Here is a 23,264-nt window from a genome sequence, read left to right as displayed (position 1 = left end):
GAATGAATCGTGAATAAAGAGACCATATTATAATTGCAATATTATTACAGTGTAGATCATCCGTTTTTGTAAGGACTGCTTTATGTAAGGACATTTGTTTGTATTTCTATTTAGATAAGTGTGAGCTAATGTAATTTTGGAAATGAAAGTAAACAAATATACTCAATTTCATGAATACTAAGACCAAGGAAAAAGAGATATCTTTGCTTTGACTTGGCTCAATTGAATTCTGGAGGTATTACTGCTTGGTTATATCAGTGTAATGGTGCAAGACTGCCCTCATGAGGTAGGTGATAGAATTTAAAGCATTTTTCACTTTAAATGAAGCCTAATAAATGGAAGTTGGTAAAATGAACACGAGAGGGCGACATTTGCCTTCTGTTCAGCCAATCATGATAGTGGCACCCAAAAATTCCCGTAATTACAGTGTATTACTATAAATATAGTCGTAACTGTTGCTATGGCATCTCTTCATTTGGCTTTGCAATAATTTTCAATTACATTGGTGGTTCAGAAGCAGGGAAGTAGGTCCCAACCTGACGTTTTTATAATCCCTGTGCTCAGAATTTGAGCACAGGGATTATAGACTGAAGTTAACGTCAGTTGCAGTGTACTTTATGGGGCTGACATTCAAAAAATAAACTAAGTGTCTTATGACTTGAAGCAACAAGTACAAACATTTTAGCGTGAAATGCTGTATAATAGAGTATTATTAGTATTACTCAGAGAATATGTGAACCTGCCCTCAGCTGTTAATACACTCTTAGAAAAATGGTTCCAAAAGGGTTCTTTGGCTGTCCCCATTGGTGTACCCTTTTTGGTTCCAAGTAGAACTATTTTTGCTTTCAGGTACAACCCTTTTGGGTCGCATGTAGAACCCTTTCCACAGAGGGTTCTACATGGAACCCAAAAGGGTTCTACTTGGAACGAAAAAGGGTTCTTCAATGGGTTTTCCTGTGGGGACAGCAGAATAACCGTTTTAGGTTCTAGATGGCACTTATTTTTCTAAGAGTGTAAGATATCAGTCTAAAGAGCCACACATATTTTGCTTTCCTCATTTTGAATTCAAATATGTGACAAAAATAGAAAACAACACCCATGTGTTAAGGATCGGACCCTTTTTTTCAATTTTCGCCTAAAATGACACACCCAAATCGAGCTGGGACAACTACATTGGGACAACTTTTATGCCTATGCAAATCTGTTTGTGAAGGTGTAAATGATAGATATTTAGATCTACGGTATAGGCCACGTTCTGTAGTATTTCCTTAGGCCACCACGTCTTAGGAAGCCTCAATAAAAGTGTTACATGTTACTATTACAAAAAGGATGTTAGAACTCATACTAGATCCATTTCTGGGACAGACCTTTGTTGGATACTGCAATGTGAACACTATTCATGTTAAATGAAAAAGAAAAACAATGATTTATTTCCATATCATTTTATTTTCATAAAACACAGAGCTCTTTTAACACTTTGTCTTGGTGATTTAACCAAAATATATTTGCTTTGATGCAGTTTAAAGTATCCGAATTAAGAGGTATTGCTCTTACAGAGTAAAAAACAATTTGTTGCTGTCCAAGAATGAAAATGCACTGCCCTTACAAGTATACTTTTTCAAATATTTTGCCCAGAACTTCAAGTATATCTAGTACAGTTTTCGGACAATATTCCGTACAACTTTTGCATAATTATTTAAACAAAATGTATAAAACATTGAAAAGCAATGCTTAGTGCCTGATTTAGTTAAGAGCACTTTGAGAAGCAGAATAAGCTTTCAAACTATTAAATAGAAAAAAAACTATCCGTTTTTAAATGTACATCATTTTATTGTAAAAACTTTAGAAAACCACAGAAAAAAGAATGGTGTTTCTTATAATAAGCAACAAAAAAGGAAAAACCCTGACCTGATGTGAAAGTATGAAAATGATGCAGTGGCCTAAGTGATAGATGGACATTAACATGTACAGTATGTAAAGACATATTGGGTCCTGCCCTTGTTCAGTGTTTTATTTCAAAAGCCAAAATAGCAACCATCAGCAGTCACCAACACTCATAAATAGAAGAGTAGGCAAGAAAGGCTCTCCTTTTCCTTAATTAAATACTGTACTACCATAATTTAGAATAGAATGATAATATGTACAAGCATTTACATGTCATGTCATGCGCCATGATACAAAAATAGAACGTTGAAAGTCAGATCCAACTTTCTCTGTTTACATGTGCCTCTTCATGTGCAGCGCAAGGTGATCGGAGCGCGAGAATGCCCTCTCGCACAAGTGGCACTGGAAAGGCCTGTGGCCGGTGTGCTTTCTATAATGACGCGTCAGCTCGTCAGACCTCGCGAATTTCCACCCGCAGCCTTCCCAATTGCAATGGTATGGTTTCTCGCCTATGGATAACAAAGAAATACAGTTTAGGCTACATGTTGTGGGTGAAATCGTTAGAAAAACGGGGCTAAAAAATTTTTTTTACATCATAGCAGATATCAACAAAAAAATATAATTACCTGTGTGTGTTCGCATGTGAGCCTTTAGGTGGGAACTCTTGGTGTAAGTCTTCCCACAGTCAGGGAATTCACAGCTGTGCGTCGCGGTGCGTTTTCTCGCCCAAAACCTGCGGCCCCGTTTAGGTTTGCTGTCTTCTGGTGCGTAGAACTCCAAAAGTGGCGATGATGGTGGTGTCAATATCAGCCCCGGCATGGACGGGTGGTGCACCCTCATGGGCTCTCTAAACATCCCGTACTCTTGCTCACCTTGGTGATGGGCGTACTGTGGTGGATATGGGGCATACTGTTGCGGGTGTGCCATGTGAGAATGCTGGTGATGAGAGCTCATCTCTGCCAAGTGACAGTCTTTGCGCCCCATCCCGTCTCGGGACACACTCTGTTGCATGTCGTGAGATGCAAACCCCTGAGCAGTATGTTGATGGTGCGCGAACGCTGTGTGCATGGAACGCATGTGTTTCTGTTCATACGTGTGTCCCATGAAGTCACCTGCCATCATGCACGACTGCTCAGTGTTTTCTGTCTTTATTTTATATCCCATGGGATGAGAGTTAGCCAGTTGAAAGTGCACTGCAGGCGCAGTGGCTGTGTTCAAGGCACGCAGTTCAGTATACTCCGGCCTGTCCGTGGCAGGCTGTTTCAGGCTGTAGTCTAGCAGTGAGTCGCTATGATAGTTCATCTCGGGGGTCAGCAGCTCGGCTACCAGACTGTGTCCGGGACTTGTGTTGAAGTTGCTGCTGCCGTATGCGTTGGGTGTAAACTGAGAGCCATCACTGTCATGCCCTGTGCTGCAGCTTTCCGGGGACTCGGGCAGTGAGTAGGAGTAAGCCTGCTGAGAAGATACGTTGTTATTGGTTCCACTTTCAGATCCAATGGTGTTGGATAAAATGAACTCTAAATCCAAGAATTTCCCCAGGTCGTCTTCATCTCTGGTCACCGCAGGTGATTCAACAATACTGAACTCAACTTCGATCTGGGATTTCAAATCGTCACCTGTTGCGCTGGTATGGAAACCATCAACTTTCCAGTCCTATAATGTAAATACAACGAAATTGGCATTCAAACATTGTTTCAGTCAAGAACCTCTTTCCGAAACAGTTATACATTTTGATTTGTGTAATAGGCTATACATATCGTCCAAATTACATAACAATGTTCAGCAAATTTCAGCTGAAGAAATGACTTAGAAAAAATTACACTTACATGGAAAATCGCAGACTGCTTCTCCTCCATAGTCGGACTGCTGGAAAACGTAGTAATCGACTGCAGCATCGCATCAGCGAGAGCCATTGCAAAATGTTATTATATTCAACCTTTTACTCCTGTCCAAATTCAGAAAGCCAAACGAAACTGTCAGATTTACCCCCAAAACATCTAACGATACGATGGGTTGCGATCCAAGTCAAACGATGTAAGTCCTGATAACTAGGGCCAGCTTGTTATAGCCCGGGACTGGGAGGACTTTGCGGGGGTGTCTCACCTGTCGACCAATAGGGTGAAGTGTTGAGGTAGGCTAACTACTCTTTTACATGTCCTGTATTGTCACCAAATGCCAGTGTCTGAATTAGCGAAATGCATTTTTAAAGTCTTACAAAATATCAAAATATGATTTAGTAAAAGCCATAGCATGTTGGGCTTAATTAAATAGGTTGTATGGGCCATATAACACTCATTCTTTTCAGTAAGTTATACTGTAGCTAAAGCTGTCATGATATTACATTTTTACAAAGCCAAGTTTATTTTGTCATTATGATTTGTGAAGTACAACTTGTACAATTGCAACAATTGCAAATCTACACTCATATTTCAATTTCATGATTAATCAATAATAATAATCATGTATTAACCATGTATTAATATGATTCTAGTAGAATATGATTCTAAACATATTATCTATTATAAGGAGATGTGTCCTACATGTATATTTATTGATATTCGTTTGAATCATTGTTCCCTTTGCTTTCCCACTCAAAACCAAGTACTTTTGAGACCTTGCCAAAACAATCCCAACCGCTCCTCATAAGATGCCATCATGTATAACCGAAGGGGGCGACACACCCTGTGCGAACCTGCTATGCAATTAGTTCAATAATCAGAGAATTTATCTGATATCATTTATCTGAAATAATGTTTCTAACGTTTCTAAACTTCAATATGACAGTATGGTCTTCTAAATTAGACCACTCACAAATACATATTTCAAGTGTTTTAAAAGAAGCAATCCTAGGCCTAACTGAGTTAAGTGGAACAACTGCCGAAAGCATTCTTTTGAAAGTTAAATATCCAGCTATTACTAGAGTTTCGTTTCACCCCTCTGTGACAGACATTATTTTCTTGCAACGATCTATGTCTAGGCCTAATGCCATTCATTTGTCTCAACGTGATCCACTAGTTGTTTAACATTGAAACAATTAGAAATGTGTGAACTCGTGCCATTAACAGGGCCATCGAAACAATGTGTTAATCTTGACAGTAGACAAAGCTGTTAGTGTACACGTGTGTTAATGACCTTTACATAAACAAGGCCATTCGTTGGCTTGATTATTATGCACATCTAGGTGCTTGGCGCATAGAGCATTACAGGGGGTTATAACATCTGCTGCGAGGCTTGCCACCCTGAAGACAAGGTTGATTTGTACAAATATGTTAGGTATTTGTACAAATATAATAAAGAATCGCATAATGTTTTTTTGTTACCTGGAAATATACAGTTTAAAGAGAAATTCAACAAATAGTGTCTTATGTTCAACATGATGTGATCAGCTGCATAAAAAATATGTGAAACTTTTGTTGAACAGCTAAGTGCCATACCTTCACGCTATATATATATATATTTAAATAGACTACATTAAACATACAATAAGGAGTTTCTAATTGAAATAAAACATTATGAGGAAGAGATATGTGTGAATCATCTTTAAAGCAGAGACTCATAACCTATCTAGAGCTCACGTGCGGAGTGGACTGCCCAATTCCTCCTATGTGTGACCATGCCTTTATACCCCGTTATTTTTAAACGTCCTACGCAAATCAGATTCCGGAGTAACCGTTGTGTCTGGAGCCAAGTGGAAATGGAGTTAGTTTCCTGAGGAAAACTGGACTTTTTTCCTTCACTTTCACTCTTCTGCGCGCCTACTACACATGCGCTCGCACGTGCTTTCTTTTTTACGGTGTCATACAGACTCAACCAGGCAATTTCATGGCTAGCAGATAGACGTTTTTGTGTTTTGGCTCAATATCAACCAAAACGAAACCAAATGTTGATGATGTTCATGATATAACTTCTACCAGCCTATTCTAAAGTGTTTATTTCTAGATTTAAAGGAACAAAAATAGAAAGCTAATTCCTAACTTGTATTATCAAATACAATATCAGCCCAAGACATCTAGGACAAATAGAAATGAAGATAAGAATGGCTGCTAAGGTCACGTTTCTCCTTTTGTATTTATCCGTGTTCAAAGAGAGTAAGTCTCCTCCTGTTTTCTAAACAATTAAGAAGATTTCAGTTTGGCAGAAAGTGCCATGGCCTACTTTCTTGGATATATTTAATTTTACTCACAAAGAAATCTATGATGCGACTTCATTTGTTATTTCGCAAACAGCTCATTACAAAAATCGTCTTGTTCTCTATGGACTGTAATTTTTCAATAACCTAAACCATATCTCACAATGACGTATTATTGTGATTATACATTTTAGCTTGCAAAATAGCATAACAGAGGTTGTGGAAAAGTATGATTTGTTTGCACACAGCTGTGGTCTCAGCGCTATGCCACTAGAATTGACAAGCCACTGACGGAGTTGACAAACAGATACTCTAGACAAACATTTTTGCTTCTAAAAAAAAAAAGTTAAATGCAAACATTTGTAAAATATGGACAAACAACCATTGAACCAGATATTTTAGCAGTCTGAGGTAGTTGACGTTTTATTGAGTTTAGAAAAACGCCAGTGAGTGGTCCACACCCATGACATGGTCATACATGTACATTATACATGCTGTTTACACAAATGGGTTTATGTCCAAAGATGTAAAAAAAAATTGCAGACTAGGCTGCATTCACACCACAAAGCACAGTTTCAATGGGCTTTGTATATGATGCATTTATTTTGACCAGATTTGGAAAATTGCATGGATGTAATGTTTCTACTAATGAATATATATGAAAAGATTCTTTAATCATGCAGGATCTGTTGCTGACAAATGTGTTTTACAAATGGGATTTAAAGAAAGGCATCATAGCATTAATTAAATTCAAATGGCAAGGAACAGTGCATTCGGAAAGTATTTAGACCCCTTGTCTTTTTCCACATTTTGTTAAATTACAGCCTTATTCTAAAATTAATCAAATAAATGTTTTTCCTCATCAATCTACACACAATACCCCATTATGACAAAGCAAAAACAGTTAAAACATTTTTTTGTAAATGTATTAAAAATAAAAATCAGAAATACCTTATTTGCATAAGTATTCAGACCCTTTGCTATGAGACTCGAAATTGAGCTCAGGTGCATCCTGTTTCCATTGATCATCCTAGAGATGTTTCTACAACTTGATTGGAGTCCACCTGTGGTAAATTCAATTGATTGGACATGATTTGGAAAGGCACACACCTGTCTACAGTATAGAAGGTCCCACAGTTGACAGTACATGTCAGAGCAAAAACCAAGCCATGAGGTTGAAGGAATTGTCTGTAGAGCTCCGAAACAGGATTGTGTCGAGGCACAATTTTTTTTTCCAGCATTGAAGGTCCCCAAGAATACAATGGCCCCCATCATTCTTAAATGGAAGAAGTTTGGAAGCACCAAGACTTCCTGGAGACTCAACTGAGCAATTGGAGGATAAGGGCCTTGGTCAGGGAGGTGACCAAGAACCTAATGGTCACTCTGACAGAGCTCCAGAGTTCCTCTCTGTAGATGGGAGAACTTTCCAGAAGGACAACCATCTCTGCAGCACTCCACCAAACAAGCCTTTATGGTAGAGTGGCCAGACGGAAGAAGCCACTCGTCCGTAAAAGGCACATGACAGCCTGCTTGGAGTTTGCCAAAAGGCACCTAAAGGACTCTCAGACCATGAGAAACACGATTCTCTGGTCTGATGAAACCAAGATTGAACTCTTTGGCCTGAATGCCAAGCGTTACGTCTGGAGGAAACCTGGCACCATCCTGATGGGTAAGCATGGTGGTGGCAGCATCATGCTGTGGGGATGTTTTTCAGGGACTGGGAGACTAGTCAGGATCGAAGGAAAGATGAATGGAGCAAAGTACAGAGAGATCCTTGATGAAAACCTGCTCCAGAGCGATCAGGACCTTAGACTGGGGCGAAGGTTCACCTTCCAACAGGACAACGACCCTAAGCACACAGCCAAGACAACGCAGGAGTGGCTTCGGGACAAGTCTCTGAATGTCCTTGAGTGGCCCAGCCAGAGCCCAGACTTGAACCCGATCGAACATCTCTGGAGAGAGCTGAAAATACCTGTGCAGTGACGCTCCCCATCCAACCTGACAGAGCTTGAGAGAATCTGCAGAGAAGAATGGGAAGAAACTCCCCAAATACAGGTGTGCCAAGCTTGTAGCGTCCTACCCAAGGAGACTCAAGGCTGTAATCAGTGCCAAAGGCCTTTCAACAAAGTATTGAGTAAAGGGTCTGAATGCTTATGTAAATGTTATATTTCAGTTTTTATTTTTTATAAATTTGCAAACATTTCTAAAAACCTGTTTTTGGTTTGGCATTATGGGGTATTTTGTGAAGATTTTTAAAATCCATTTTAGAATAAGGCTGTAACGTAACTACATGTGGAAAAAGTCAAGGGGTCTGAATACTTTCCGAATGCACTGTAGGTCTGTTTCACACCCAAAGACAACTGTCAAGATTACACATTGTGGCGTTATCAAATATTTTGTGGTTTAATCACATACATTCTACAGAATCTACTCCACGTCTTCTCTGATTGATGATGACTACCTTTTCTTTTTGAATCACTCAACATTTTGACCTGTAATTGGTTCACCCTCTCTACCACATGACTGTCAGTCATCACAAACTAAGACAGATGGACCATGTCTGTTCAAAATCAGATCAAATATCACGCTGTGTCGGCAATATGGATGTTGATTGGCAGTACAGCAGTAGTTAATTAAGGTTACTGTAGAATCCATGGCAGCCATATCACTCTTTCTACCCCATCCATAGACCATGGAGAGACATGTCTCTCTTTGGACAAAAGTGTGTTAGTGTGACCAAGTAAATATTTGTGCCCACCATCACTGCCCGCTTTCCTGTTCAATCTCCTCTTAGCCTGCTGACCATGTTATCTGTCTGAACAAGCCTAGAAGTGTAATGGGTGCGTGTTGGTGGCAGGGAAGTCAGGCGCAGGAGAACGAACTTGGTGTAAACGGAGTCCTTTAATAAGTGCTGACCAAACTCCAAAAACCAAAATATACAAAAATAACAAAGTGGGTACAAAACCCACACACCAACACATACTAGCACAATCACATACAATAAAACAATCTCTGACAAGGACATGAGGGGAAACAGAGGGTTAAATACACAACATGTAATTGATGGGATTGGAACCAGGTGTGAAGGAAGACAAGACAAAACCAATGGAAAATGAAAAATGGATCAGTGATGGCCAGAAGGTCGGTGACGTCGACCGCCAAACACCGCCCGAACAAGGAGAGGGACCGACTTCGGCGGAAGTTGTGACAAGAAGGCTTCTCTTCTCTGTCTCCTGAAGGAGACTTGACAATAACAAAGGCCAGATGAGAAAAGACTTGAGACGAGATCTCAATCACCACATGACTGGTTAAATGTCCCAACCAGGAGCCAACAGATCTGTCTGCTAGAATGAGAGAAACAGACACAGGTTACTAGTGTGTGTTCGTGTGTTATTGTGTGTGTGTTTGTGTGTGTGGACAAAGCAGAGCAGCCTGCCTAGATACCCCGTACCACAACAGTCTCAGGACAGAGCACACAATTAGAGATTTTTACTGATTGTTGTCCTGTTTCGCTTCGGAAACCTTTTTTAAAGATATTTTAATTTGAACATATTTAAAATGTTGTTGGTCCTTTCATCATGGTGTGTTGTGTTGGTCATTCGACCATCCTACATCTTTCTCTCTCTTTGATGCATGATAATAATAACCTGGAAGTGGTTGGGACATGCTGTAGTCTGTATTTCTTCTTCTTCCCCCTCTTTTCCCACTGTTCTGTTTGTCTTTCCCACTGTTCTGTTTGTCTTCCTGTAGTTTCACTCAGGCACTTTGACAAATCAATTACAATCTAATCTGGTGACTCCAGTCACTAGTAATTATCCTCCATCACAGAAGCAGAGGGAAAACCCACGCTATCTAATATAAATACGCTGCTTTGCATGACATGAAAAAGCCACACAGAAGCGCTACCTTTTCTGATATATCAAAGGAGGTGAGGCCATTGGTCAAGGAGAGAGGAAGTAGGAACAAATACAGAATCTTGGAATAATCATGGGAAAAGAAAAGCAATAACACTGGCTGGGAAATGGCCGGTTGGCTGGCTTGGTAATCAGTAATTCAGCTCTTCCTGAGCGCACACGCCTGCTTTGTTAAATAGTCTGTCTGGACTGTGCTGGAACCTGCTGGCTTTCTGTGAACATCTAGTACATTTAATATTTTTGTTTACCAAACCCCTAACTATCTATACTGAACAAAAATATAAACGCAACATGCAATAATTTCAAAGATTTTACTGAGTTACAGTTCATATAAGGAAATCTGTCAATTGAAATAAATTCATTAGGCCCTAATCTATGGATTTCATATGACTGGGCAGGGGTGCAGTCATGGGTGGGCCTTGGAGGGCTTGGGCCCACCCACTTGGTAGCCAGGCCCACCCACTGGGGAGCCAAGCCCAGCCAATCAAAATGGCTTTATTACAGACAGAAATACTCCTCAGCAACCCCCTCAGACGATCCCACAGGTGAAGAAACCGGATGTGGAGGTCCTGGGCTGTCGTGGTTACACGTGGTCTGCGATTGTGAGACCGGTTGGACGTACTGCCAAATTCTCTAAAACGTCGTTGGAGGCAGTTTATGGTAGAGAAATTAACATTCAATTCTCTGGCAACAGCTTTGGTGGACATTCTTCAGCATGTCAATTGCACGCTCCCTCTAAACTTGAGAAATCTGTGGCATTGTCTTGTGTGACAAAACTGCACATTTTAGAATGGCCTTTTATTGTCCCCAGCACAAGGTGCACCTGTGTAATGATCATGCTGTTTAATCAGTTTCTTGATATGCCACACCTGTCAGGTAGATGGATTATCTTGGCATATGAGAAATGCTCACTAACAGGAATGTAAACAAATTTGTGTACACAATTTGAGAGAAATAAGCTTTTTGTGCGTATTGAACATTTCTGGGATTTTGTTTTTCAGATCATGAAACATGGGACCAACACTTTACATGTTGCGTTTATATTTTTGTTCAGTATAGTACCCAGCATGTATAAAGTGTTTTTGTAGCATTGAGTGCTAACGAACTTCTAGTTCACACTTAATAAGATCAGGGAAGGTTGAGTGAAGGTGTATGGCACTATAATGATTCTGAAGCTGACTTGGCCTTCACTGTCTCTTTGCACAGTGGTTTTGCAGGGATGTCCATATCTTTCCACAGAGTTTTACATTCTGCTGCTTTCACTGGCTCCTGGTGGCCCCTGACCCAGCCAGGGTCCTGTTCTCAGTCACTCATCCCCCTCTTGGGTCCTTTGTCCTGGGATGTAATTGCCCTTGCCGGCTCTGTATGAACCGTTGTCTGGGGACACAAAACCGTCTCTCTGTGTGTCTGCATCTGTCTGGGGTCAAAAAGACAGCCCAAGAGGACCTGTTTCAGGCTTCCTCGCCCTCCCACTTACTAACAATAGGGGAAATACCTGGAAAAAAATACTGCACTGATTTCAGTTGGAAAACTGAAATACATCAGGAAAAAACACTCATGACGCTAAAGATAACACCTGGATCTAAACAACCAGCTTTTTGTCTGCAGACTTGGCACTTTCCTTACAAAACTCACAGCACAACAACAATGTTCCATTTTGTGTTATTGTCATGGATAGTTCTAAAATATAATTATCCTTGAGATACAGTAGCTGGGTCATCCCATGAATAGAGTACATTTTGGACAGCAGTGGCCCACCATTAGGGTGTTAAGGGCGGTGCCCCACTTGTGATTGAATTTTTATATTTTTTTAAATAAGGGAAATTATTTTTATAAAAAAGTAAATACAGTACCAGTCAAAAGTTTGGACACACCTACTCATGCAAGGGTTTTTCTTTATTTTTCACTATTTTCTACATTGTAGAATAATAGTGATGTCACGATTCTATAAGACAGAACCCAGAAGCAGACCAGGACAAGGTGAGTAAAATGAAGGTGAGTATTTATTGGTAGTCTTGATGTGTAATTTGAGTGATCCAGGAGACGGAGCGGCAGCGGAGGTGAGTTGATGAGAGTAAATGGGTTGATCCAATGAAGTCACTGAATCCACCGACGGCCAGGCAAGGGAGTTGAATGTTCCGGGAGAATGACTGTACACAGAGTAAACGGGAGTGAGTAACCAGTAACAAGCACAAAACAACAAATCTATCTCAGGAAACATGAGGCTGATACACTGGCACAACATACTGTTCATTGCTAACGATCCGGCAGGGAATGGATGTCAGCTCAGGGTTTAAGAAGAGGTGAAGATCAGGACCAGGTGTGCAGAAGGTTGATGAGATGCAGGTAATAAATAGATCTCCCGCCTAACCTCGTTGCCTGGCAACCAGACAGGGTGCGTTCAGGAACCTTAGACCACACTTAAACAAAAACAGTCATCTCAGGCAGAAACAGACTCAGGAAGCGGGATTCCTGACAAGTGAAGACTTCAAAACTATGAAATAACACATAGGGAATCATGTGGTAACCAAAAAAGTGTTAAACAAATCTAAATAGATTTTATATTTCAGATTCTTCAAAGTAGCCAGCCTTTGCCTTGATGACAGCTTTGCACACTCTTGGCATTCTCTCAAACAGCTTCATGAGGTAGTCACCTGGAATGCATTTCAATTAATAGGTGTGCCTTGTTAAAAGTTAATTTATGGAATTTCTTACCTTCTTAATGCATTTGAGCCAATCAGTTGTCTTGTGACAAGGTAGGGGTGGTATACAGTAGATAGCCCTATTTGGTAAAAGTTCATGTCTATATTATAGCAAGAACAGCTCAAATAAGCAAAGAGAAATGACAGTCTGTCTTTACTTTAAGACATGAAGAGCTGTCAATCCAGAAAATGTAAAGAACTTTGAAAGTTTCATCAAGCTCTATGATGAAATAGGCTCTCATGAGGACCGCCACAGGAAACAAAGACCCAGAGTTACCTCTGCTGCAGAGGGTAAGTTCATTAGAGTTAACTGCACCTCAGATTGTAGCCCAAATAAATGCTTCACAGAGTACAACTAACAGACACATCTCAACATCAACTGTTCAGAGGAGATTGCGTGAATCAGGCCTTCATGGCCGAATTGCTGCAAAGAAACCACTACTAAAGGACACAAATAATGAGAAGAGACTTGCTTTGTCCAAGAAACAGACCGGTGGAAATCTGTCCTTTGGTCTGATGAGTCCAAATTGGAGTTTTTTTGGTTCCAACCGCCATGTCTTTCTGAGATACAGAGTAGTTGAGCAGATTATCTCCGCATGTGTGGTTCCGACTGTGAAGCATGGAGGAGGTGTGATGGTGTGGAGGTGCTTTACTGGTGACACTGTCAGGGATTTATTTAGAATTCAAGGCACACTTAACCAGCATGGATACCACAGCATTCTGCAGCGATACTCCATCCTATCTGGTTAGCGCTTAGTGGCACAATCATTTGTTTCTCAACAGGACCCAAAACACACCTCCAGGCTGTGTAAGGGCTATTTTACCAAGGAGAGTGATGGAGTGCTGTATCAGATGACCTGGCCTCCACAATCACCCGACCTCAACCCAATTGAGATGGTTTGGGATGATTTTGACTGCAGAGTGAAGGAAAAGCAGCCAACAAGTGCTCAGCATATGTGGGAACACCTTCAAGACTGTTGGAAAAGCATTCCTAATGAAGCTGGTTGAGAGAATGCCAAGAGTGTGCAAAGCTGTCATCAAGGCAAAGGGTGGCTACTTTTAAGAATCTAAAATCAAAAATATTTGTTTAACACTTTTTTGGTTACTACATGATTCCATATGTGCTATTTCATAGTTTTGATACCGTCACTATTATTCTACAATGTAGAAAATAGTAAAAACAAAGAAAAACCCTGGAAAAACCCTGTGTCCAAACTTTTGACTGGTACTGTATACAGTTGAAGTCGAAACTTTACATACACCTTAGCCAAATACATTTAAACTCTGTTTTTCCACAATTCCTGAAATGTAATCCTAGTAAACATTCTAAGGTCAGTTAGGATCACCACTTTATTTTAAGAATGTCAAATGTCAGAATAATAGTAGAGAGAATGATTTATTTCAGCTTTAATTTCTTTCATCACATTCCCAGTGGGTCAGAAGTTTACATACACTCAATTAGTATTTGGTAGCATTGCCTTTAAATTGTTTAACTTGGGTCAAACGTTTCAGGTAGCCTTCCACAAGCTTCCCACAATAAGTTGGGTGAATTTTGTCCCATTCCTCCTGACAGAGCTGGTGTAACTGAGTCAGGTTTGTAGGCCTCCTTGCTTGCACACGCTTTTTCAGTTCTGTCCACAAATATTCTATAGGATTGAGGTCAGGGCTTTTTAATGGCCACTCCAATACCTTGACTTTGTTGTCCTTAAGCCATTTTGCCAGAACTTTGGAAGTATGCTTGGGGTCATTGTCCATTTGGAAGACCCATTTGCGACCAAGCTTTAACTTCCTTACTGATGTCTTGAGATGTTGCTTCAATATATCCACATAATTTTCCTTCCTCATGATGCCATCTATTTTGCGAAGTGCACCAGTCCCTCCTGCAGCAAAGCACCCCCACAACATGAAGCTGCCACCCCCCGTGCTTCACGGTTGGGATGGTATTCCTCGGCTTGCAAGCCTCCCCCTTTTTCCTCCAAACATAACGATGGTCATTATGGCCAAACAGTTCTATTTTTGTTTCATCAGACCAGAGGACATTTCTCCAAAAAGTACAATCTTTGTTCCCATGTGCAGTTGGAAACCATAGTCTGGCTTTTTTATGGTAGTTTTGGAGCAGTGGCTTCTTCCTTGCTGAGCGGCCTTTCAGGTTATGTCGATATAGGACTCATTTAACTGTGGATATATATTGTACCTGTGTCCTCCAGCATCTTCACAAGGTCCTTTGCTGTTGTTCTGGGATTGATTTGCACTTTTCGCATCAAAGTACATTCATCTCTAGGAGACAGAACGCGTCTCCTTCCTGAGCGGTATAACTGCTGCGTGGTCCCATGGTGTTTATACTTGTGTACTATTGTTTGTACAGATGAACGTGGTACCTTCAGGCGTTTGGAAATTGCTCCTAAGGATGAACCTGGCTTGTGGAGGTCTACAATTGTTTTTCTGAGGTCTTGGCTGATTTCTTTTGATTTTCCCATGATGTCTTTAAAAATATATATATTTCACCTTTATTTAACCAGGTAGGCAAGTTGAGAACAAGTTCTCATTTACAATTGTGACCTGGTCAAGATAAAGGAAAGCAGTTCGACACATACAACAACACAGAGTTACACATGGAGTAAAACAAATATACAGTCAATAATACAGTAGAAAAATAAGTATATATACAATGTGAGGAAATGAGGTGAAATAAGGGAGGTAAAGGCAAAAAAGGCCATGGTGGGAAAGTAAAAACAATATAGCAAGTAAAACACTGGAATGGTAGATTTGTAGTGGAAGAAAATGCAAAGTAGAAATATAAATAATGGGGTGCAAAGGAGCAAAATAAATAAATAAATACAGTAGGGGAAGAGGTAGTTGTTTAGGCTAAATTATACATGGGCTATGTACAGGTGCAGTGATCGGTGAGCTGCTCTGATAGCTGGTGCTTAAAGCTAGTGAGGGAGATACGTTTTTCCAGTTTCAGAGATTTTTGTAGTTCGTTCCAGTCATTGGCAGCAGAGAACTGGAAGGAGAGTCGGCCAAAGGAGGAATTGGCTTTGGGGGTGACCAGAGAGATATACCTGCTTGAGCGCGTGCTACAGGTGGGTGCTGCTATGGTGACCAGTGAGCTGAGATATGGGGGGACTTTACCTCGCAGGGTCTTGTAGATGACCTGGAGCCAGTGGGTTTGGCGACGAGTATGATGTGAGGGCCAGCCAACGAGAGCGTACAGGCCGCTGTGGTGGGTAGTATATGAGGCTTTGTTGACAAAACGGATGGCACTGTGATAGACTGCATCCAGTTAATTGAGTAGGGTATTGGAGGCTATTTTGTAAATGACATCGCCGAAGTCGAGGATCGGTAGGATGGTCAGTTTTACGAGGGTATGTTTGGCAGCATGAGTGAAGGATGCTTTGTTGCGAAATAGGAAGCCAATTCTAGGTTTAACTTTGGATTGGAGATGTTTGATGTGAGTCTGGAAGGAGAGTTTACAGTCTAACCAGACACCTAGGTATTTGTAGTTGTCCACATATTCTAAGTCAGAACCGTCCAGAGTAGTGACGGGCGGGCAGGTGCGGCCAGCGATCGGTTGAAGAGCATGCGTTTAGTTTTACTTGTATTTAAGAGCAGTTGGAGGCCACGGAAGGAGAGTTGTATGGCATTGAAGCTTGTCTGGAGGGTTGTTAACACAGTGTCCAAAGAACGGCCAGAAATGTCAAGCAAAGAGTCACTGACTTTGAAGGTAGGCCTTGAAATACATCCACAGGTACACCTCCAATTGACTCAAATGATGTCAATTAGCCGATCAGAAGCTTCTAAAGCCATGACATCATTTTCTGGAATTTTCCAAGCTGTTTAAAAGCACAGTCAATTCAATGTATGTAAACTTCTGACCCACTGGAATTGTGATACAGTGAATGATAAGTGAAATAATCTGTCTGTAAACAATTGTTGGAAAAATTACTTGTGTCATGCACAAAGTAGATGTCCTAACTGACTTGCCAAAACTATAGTTTGGTAACAAGAAATTTGTGGAGTGGTTGAAAAACGAGTTTTAATGACTCCAACCTAAGTGTATGTAAACTTCCGACTTTAACTGTATATATAACATAATTCATGGATTATCTTTAAAATGCTTATAACGGTGCAGTAAATGTGTCCAGTTTCCTGTTGCAAAAAGCTATTGTTCAAAACAGGCTGTTCAGTTACTTACTACACTTCCCCTCAGTGACTGCCAGCAGCAGCAGATCCGCCTCCGTGGGCACATAGCCGTGCATAGATTGCTTGAATTGTGTTGCCAGCTATTTTCTATGAGGGGAAACTGCCAATAAATCACAGGATTTCAAAGTATAAATTATAACAGCACCAAGTAAATGGGCAATCCTGAGATGCTCAAATGTTCGTCCGTTCAGTCAGAACTTCGGGGTCTGCTCTAATCCTCTCCCTCCAATGAGTCTCTCATGCCAAAGGCATACTTCCACATGTGAGACAAGATCTACTCTATCACGTACAGATGGTGCTAAAACAAAAAGTAAATTGTAAATAAATAATCATAACAGTCATGGGAGCCTAGGACAACTACATCCAACAAAAGTCTAAGGACAGAGGGATACACTAGCTAGAACCTTTTCATTGCAGATCTTGTAGGACAAAAAAAGCATGGCCAATTGTAGTATTTTCCCCGGTGTTCATCATGTTCTACTGTAGGTGACAGGGCGACATGTTATGTGGTCTAAAACAGTATAAAACTGGGTGTATCACAAAGCATCATCAAATTAATTAGCCTGCTACAGTAATTGTTGGGAACATTGAGAAATAGTTTGGTGGATTTTTTATTTTTTTGTCAAATTACCCAGTTATCTTTGACAAGCAGCTTGCTAGCCAGTTAGCTCCCATGCCAATTTCAAGTCTTTCTAAACTAATATCTGACTAACTCGGAAATATTACGTTATTTCAGAATGAAAGTTAACTGGCTGGTGCATCATGCTTTGTGACATTATGTTAACTCGCTATCCCCAGTTAGATAATGTGTTTTCACTTATTGCGTATGCATGCTTGTTGCATTCTCCATGGTGCACTCGTTCATTTGTGAGCTGGCTGCTCATTCTAAATAGTATTATCTAATCTGCTCAAAACAGTGGCAACATGTGCAGCAGTGGTCATTCGGTTTTTGACATGCAAAAGTGAAATAGGCGTATTTATGCTGTTGTTTAAATGTACAGATCGCTTTATATATTTTCTCAAAGAAACTACCAGTAGTTTGAAAACATGCCATGATATTTCTGTCATGGTGCTTTGTTGACAACTCCAACCACCTCATGCCCCAGGTATTCAGCCAATCAGCGGCCACCACTGATTTTGGGTAGTGTAACTTAGTAAAAAATAAAAAATGTTCACCTAATTTTAACATTCTGTCATAAAGACCACATGTTCAACTTCATAGAAAACATGTTTTCTACTGAAAAGGGATGCAAAATGTAATCTATTCATGGAACAAGCCAGCTACTAGTTGAAAACGGACCCATCTGTAGCAACTGAGATGGTTGGTGTGATGGTTAGCAGTTATTGCCCTGGAGGTTGAGGAGAGTGTGTTTCTACAGCTGTACTGCACTGTGCATTATTTTACAGTTCTGAAAAAGGTGTACATTTTCAGTTGTTTTTCTCAAAAGAGAAACCCGTTTATAATGATAGGGCTTTCTATTAATGGAAACCGAAGAGCTATAAAACACACACCAGGCCTACTGATGAGATATCTTCTCTATGTCCATTTTTTTTTAAACCTAGTGTTACTGAATGATTGTTTAGAAATGATAGTCAGATGGTTCATTTTGTTCGATATCAGCTAATGTGTTGCAGTTGTCTGGATACAATCAATTAACTTTGGCTATAGACATTATGTAAAATCCTTGCTCTCTTTTTTGTACATTCCCTACAGTGCCTCCAGAAAGTATTCACACCCCTTCACTTTTTCTACATTTTGTTGTGTTACAGCCTGAAGTCAAAATGTATTAAATTGAGATGTTGTGACACTGGTCTACACACAATACTCCATAATGTCAAAGTGGAATTATGTTTTTAGACATCTTTACAAATTAATAAAAAATGAAAAGCTGAAATGTCTTGAGTCAAAAAGTATTCAACCCCTTTGTTATGGCAAGCTGAAATAAGTTCAGGAGTAAAAATGTGCTTAACAAGTCACATAATAAGTTGCTTGGACTCTGTGCAATAATAGTGTTTAACTTGTTTTTTCATTACTATGTCATCTCTGTACCCCACACATACAATTATCTGGAAGGTCCCTCAGTCGAGCAGTGAATTTCAAATACAGATTCAACCACAAAGACCAGGGAGGTTTTACAATGCCTCACAAAGATGGGTACCGATTGGTAGATGGGTAAAAAATGAAAATAAGTAGACAGTGAATATCCCTTTGAGCATGATGCAGTTATTACGTTCACTTTGGATGGTCTATCAATACACCCAGTCACTGCAAAGATACAGGTGTCCTTCCTAACTCAGTTGCCGGAGAGGAAGGAAACTGGTCAGGGATTTCACCATGAGGCCAATGGTGACTTTACAGTTACAGAGTTTAATGTCTGTGATAGGAGAAATTTGAGGATGGATCAACAACATTGTAGTTACTCCACAATACTAACCTAAATGACCGTGTGAAAAGAAGGAAGCCTATACAGAATAAAAAATATTCCAAAACATGCATCCTGTTTGCAATAAGGCACTAAAGTAACATGCTGACCAAACCACACGCGCGCGCATGTTGGTTTTATACCCCCACACCAGACATGATCAGGACACGCAGGTTGAAATATCAAAACAAACTTTGAACCACGGACAGGTCGAAAACCATTAAACATTTATGGCAATTTAGCTAGCTAGCTTGCTGTTGCTAGCTAATTTGTCCTGGGATATAAACATGGGTTGTTATTTAACCTGAAATGCACAAGGTCCTCCACTCCAACCATTAATCCACAGATAAAACTGTAAACTGAATTTGTTTCTCATCATCTCTCCTCCTTCCTTCAGGCTTCTTTTTCTTCTTTGGACTTTATATGGCGGTTGGCAACCAACTTTATGGTGCATTACTACAACCGACTGGAGTGTGGACATCAGTTAATCTTTCAATCACCCACGTGGGTATCTGCTCCTAAAAACTAATGAGGAGACGGCACGTGGGTATATGCTCCTAAAAACCAATGAGGAGATTTGAGAGGCAGGACTTGTTCTATTTTAACACCTTGCCACACAGACTCTCACGCAATGATTGAATAACATGTATGCGTACATTTATTTTGCAACGCTTGCGAACGCAACGTGTCCGGTCTGGTCAGCATGTAATACTGCAAAAAATGTGGCAAAGAAATTAACCTTATGTCCAGAACACAAAGCGTCATGTTTGGGGAAAATCAACACAACACATCACCCTGTACCACTCTTCATATTTTCAAGCATGGTGATGGCTGCATCTTGTTATGGGTATGCTTGTTTTCCGCAAGGGAGGTTTTTTTTTAGAATAAAAAGAAACATAATAGAGCGAAGCACAGGCAAAATCCTAGATGAAAACCTGGTTCAGTGTGCTTCCCAACAGACAAATTCACCTTTCAGCAGGAGAACCTAAAACAAAAGGCCAAATATACACTGGAGTTTCTTGCCAAGACAACATTGAATGTTCCTGATTGGCCTAGTTACAGTTTGGACTTAAATAAGCTTGAAAATCTATGGCAAGTACAAATATTGTACAATCCAGGTGTGCAAGACTCACAGATGTAATTGCTGCCAAAGGTGATTCTAAAAGGTATTGACTCATGGGTCTGAATACATATGTAAATGAAATATTTCTGTATTTATTTTTCAATACATGTCAAATCTCCCTAGGAGAGGTGGGTGTGAAGTCAGGCTCAGAATAATGTAGAGATGGCATTTAATCAAGAGTCCATATTAGCACAGGACCAAACAAGCGGCCCACCAAACGATCCGGAACACAGTCCAGGAAAAATACACCTGTCTAAATGAACAAAATAAATCGCAACCCAAACAAACAACAGGGACACACAAACAATCCCGCACAAAACCACTCAGGTAGGGCGAGATTAAATACCCCACTAACGAACCTAAACTCGACCCAGGTGATAACACAAGACAGACAAAACCAAACGAAAACGAAAAAGGATCGGTGGCAGCTAGTAGACCGGCAACGACGACCGCCGAGCGCCGCCAGAACAGGGAGAGGAGCCACATTCGGTGGAAGCCGTGACAATACATTTGCAAATATTTCTAAAAACATGTTTTCACTTTGTCATTATGGGGTATTGTGTATAGATGGGTGAGAAAATAAAATAAATGTTATCCATTTGGAATTCAGGCTGTAACACAAGAAAATGTGAAATAAGTGAAGGGGTATGAAAACGTTCTGAAGGCACTGTAAGTACACTATTAATGGCTCTCTCTTGCTGGGTAAAACAAACTCATATTGACAGTTGACAGAATAATCCTGGGTAGTTCATCAGAGCAGACTTGTGGCACTGCTCCTGAACCAAACAGGTGGAACCGGTCCATCCTATAATCCTGCAGGTTGCCATGGAAGCCTTTGGGCTGCTAATAGGCAGATGCCCAGAGAGACTCTGTGATAGCTGCAGGATCGGTGGTTCTCTGTCTGCTTTACCCTAACTGTTACCCATTCACACTTGACCTGACTGAGCTGAAACCTTTGTGGATAGTGTACCACATGCTAATATTATGCTCATTGGACATAGACTTTCTGGCATTGTCACCCACAATTATTTCCTTAGCCCACTGAGCTGAGAGCAACATGGATAGTAAAATAGATAGTTTGGGATTTTGGCAATGAGGCCCTTTATCTACATCCCCAGATTCAGATTAACTTCTGGATACACTTTTTATGTATGTGCTTGCAGTTTGAAGGAAGTTGCTAACTCAAATTAGCACAATTGCTAACTAGTGTTAGCGCAATGACTGGATGAGGCATTTAAAATAGATTTTCAAATATCTAGCCTATGTTCTTCATCCGCATTTCCATTGTAATTTCCATTCCATTGTCACTGTTGAAGGGATGTTGAGACAGAAATTCAATATATCACAGTCAGTGGGGTTTATTGCAGTGATACTCATGCCCATTCTAATGACTACCAGGTGTAAGTATAAGTACTCTACATGCCCTTGTCGACAAACACCTCACTAGTTTAATACGGTTCCCTGTGAAACCAATGCATATACTCAGTTGTCAATGGGGTTGCCATTGTCATGTTGAGTGTCGTGGGACAAAGCAAGGCCCTTATCCACAACAGAGACTCTGGGATGTCTATTTTATCAGATGTGTGTGTCATTGCCTTTCTATTATTCACAAGAATCTCAAGAGACTGACCATTCACTGAAAAGAGCTTTTTAACATTACAATTGTTAATAGCACATTTTTTATACAGTATTTATCTTTTTGTTAAGACACTCAAATGAGCATCCTGTGTGTGGTTTTGGTACTCTACAGTATGGTAGCTAATGCCGTTGGGTGAAGGAACAAACTGGAACAAAGCCATTGTATCATCTGAGAAGCCAAATATTGTCTTTACAACAAACACTTTTTATTTAATTTTTTTTATTTAACCTTTATTTAACTAGGCAAGTCAGTTAAGAACAAATTTGTATTTACGACGGCCTAGGAACAGTGGGTTAACTGCCTTGTTCAGGGACAGAACGACAGACTTTTACCTTGTCAGCTCTGGGATATATTCTAGGCTACCTGCCGCCCCAAAAGGCTACTTAGGCTACCTGCCACCCTTGGCTACCTGCCGCCCTATACTTACAAGAAATTAATTGCAGTCTTTGCCCGGGGCCAAGCTGTGGGTTTTTAGGTTAAACCATTGGGTGTAAAACTCCCATAGTCGAAACCTGGCAATGTTCACACTCATGTGGCTTTTGATTTTAAACCCTGACACCCGGTCCTATTGCCCATTGGCCCAATGTATTTGTGATGTTAAAGATATAGAGTGAGAGCACGTGAATGCCCATGCCCTGGCATGTCTTGGGCATGTGACATGGCTGAGCAGGCTGTCAGGTACAGAAGGAGCCTACTCAGGTGATATGTGCTCTGCTCTGTGCTCTGTTCTCCAGGCCCCGGGAATGAACATGACTCATTCAACCTAGTTTCAAGGAGAATGACAGTTGTCAACACTCTCAAGTGAATTTGTATGTTGAGCGCAATATAGACTTATCAGTAGAAAACATACACACCCTTGAGTGGCTACATGGTGATGGCCAAACAGGAGGGAAATACATGACTTTTTTTGATTGATTTATATCTGGTTTATAAAGCTGAAACGTGTCTGTATGCAGATACTTGTTGAGCTGTATAGCAAACACGTAAATTGTAGGGTTGGCATTATATAATCTATGAATTTGGTAATTTTTAACATACTTTTGTGATGTAGGGTACTGTTTGAATCTTGTGCATGGCTCTGCTGAAGTAAGCTGTTTCATAATTTTATTATCTAATGCCTCCCCTTTTCACCAAGTCTACTGTAAATTCAATCTGTTGGCCTTTGAAATGCTGACAGGAAGATGAGCCTGTTATTTAACCGATTATGAGATTTAGAACTGAATTCCCTTCAGGTGTTTGAAAGAGCA

The 23,264-nt window shown here is 40.4% G+C and overlaps 1 protein-coding gene across 1 annotated transcript; it reads right to left on the bottom strand.

Annotated features, from left to right (window-relative positions):
- Positions 1-1,426: 1,426 nt before the first annotated feature.
- On the bottom strand, positions 1,427-4,041 carry LOC115169759 (Krueppel-like factor 4). Its single transcript, XM_029725679.1, has 3 exons — positions 3,711-4,041; positions 2,511-3,537; positions 1,427-2,393 (listed from the first exon to the last, which is right to left on the bottom strand). The coding sequence occupies exons 1-3, from the start codon at positions 3,795-3,797 to the stop codon at positions 2,218-2,220; spliced, it is 1,290 nt and encodes a 429-aa protein (XP_029581539.1). The 5' UTR covers positions 3,798-4,041; the 3' UTR covers positions 1,427-2,217.
- Between the last annotated feature and the right edge of the window lie 19,223 nt (positions 4,042-23,264).

Source organism: Salmo trutta, chromosome 31 (assembly GCF_901001165.1).
Source record: "Salmo trutta chromosome 31, fSalTru1.1, whole genome shotgun sequence".
In the NCBI taxonomy this organism is placed as follows: domain Eukaryota; kingdom Metazoa; phylum Chordata; class Actinopteri; order Salmoniformes; family Salmonidae; genus Salmo; species Salmo trutta.
This window is presented reverse-complemented; position numbering and strand designations above follow the sequence as displayed.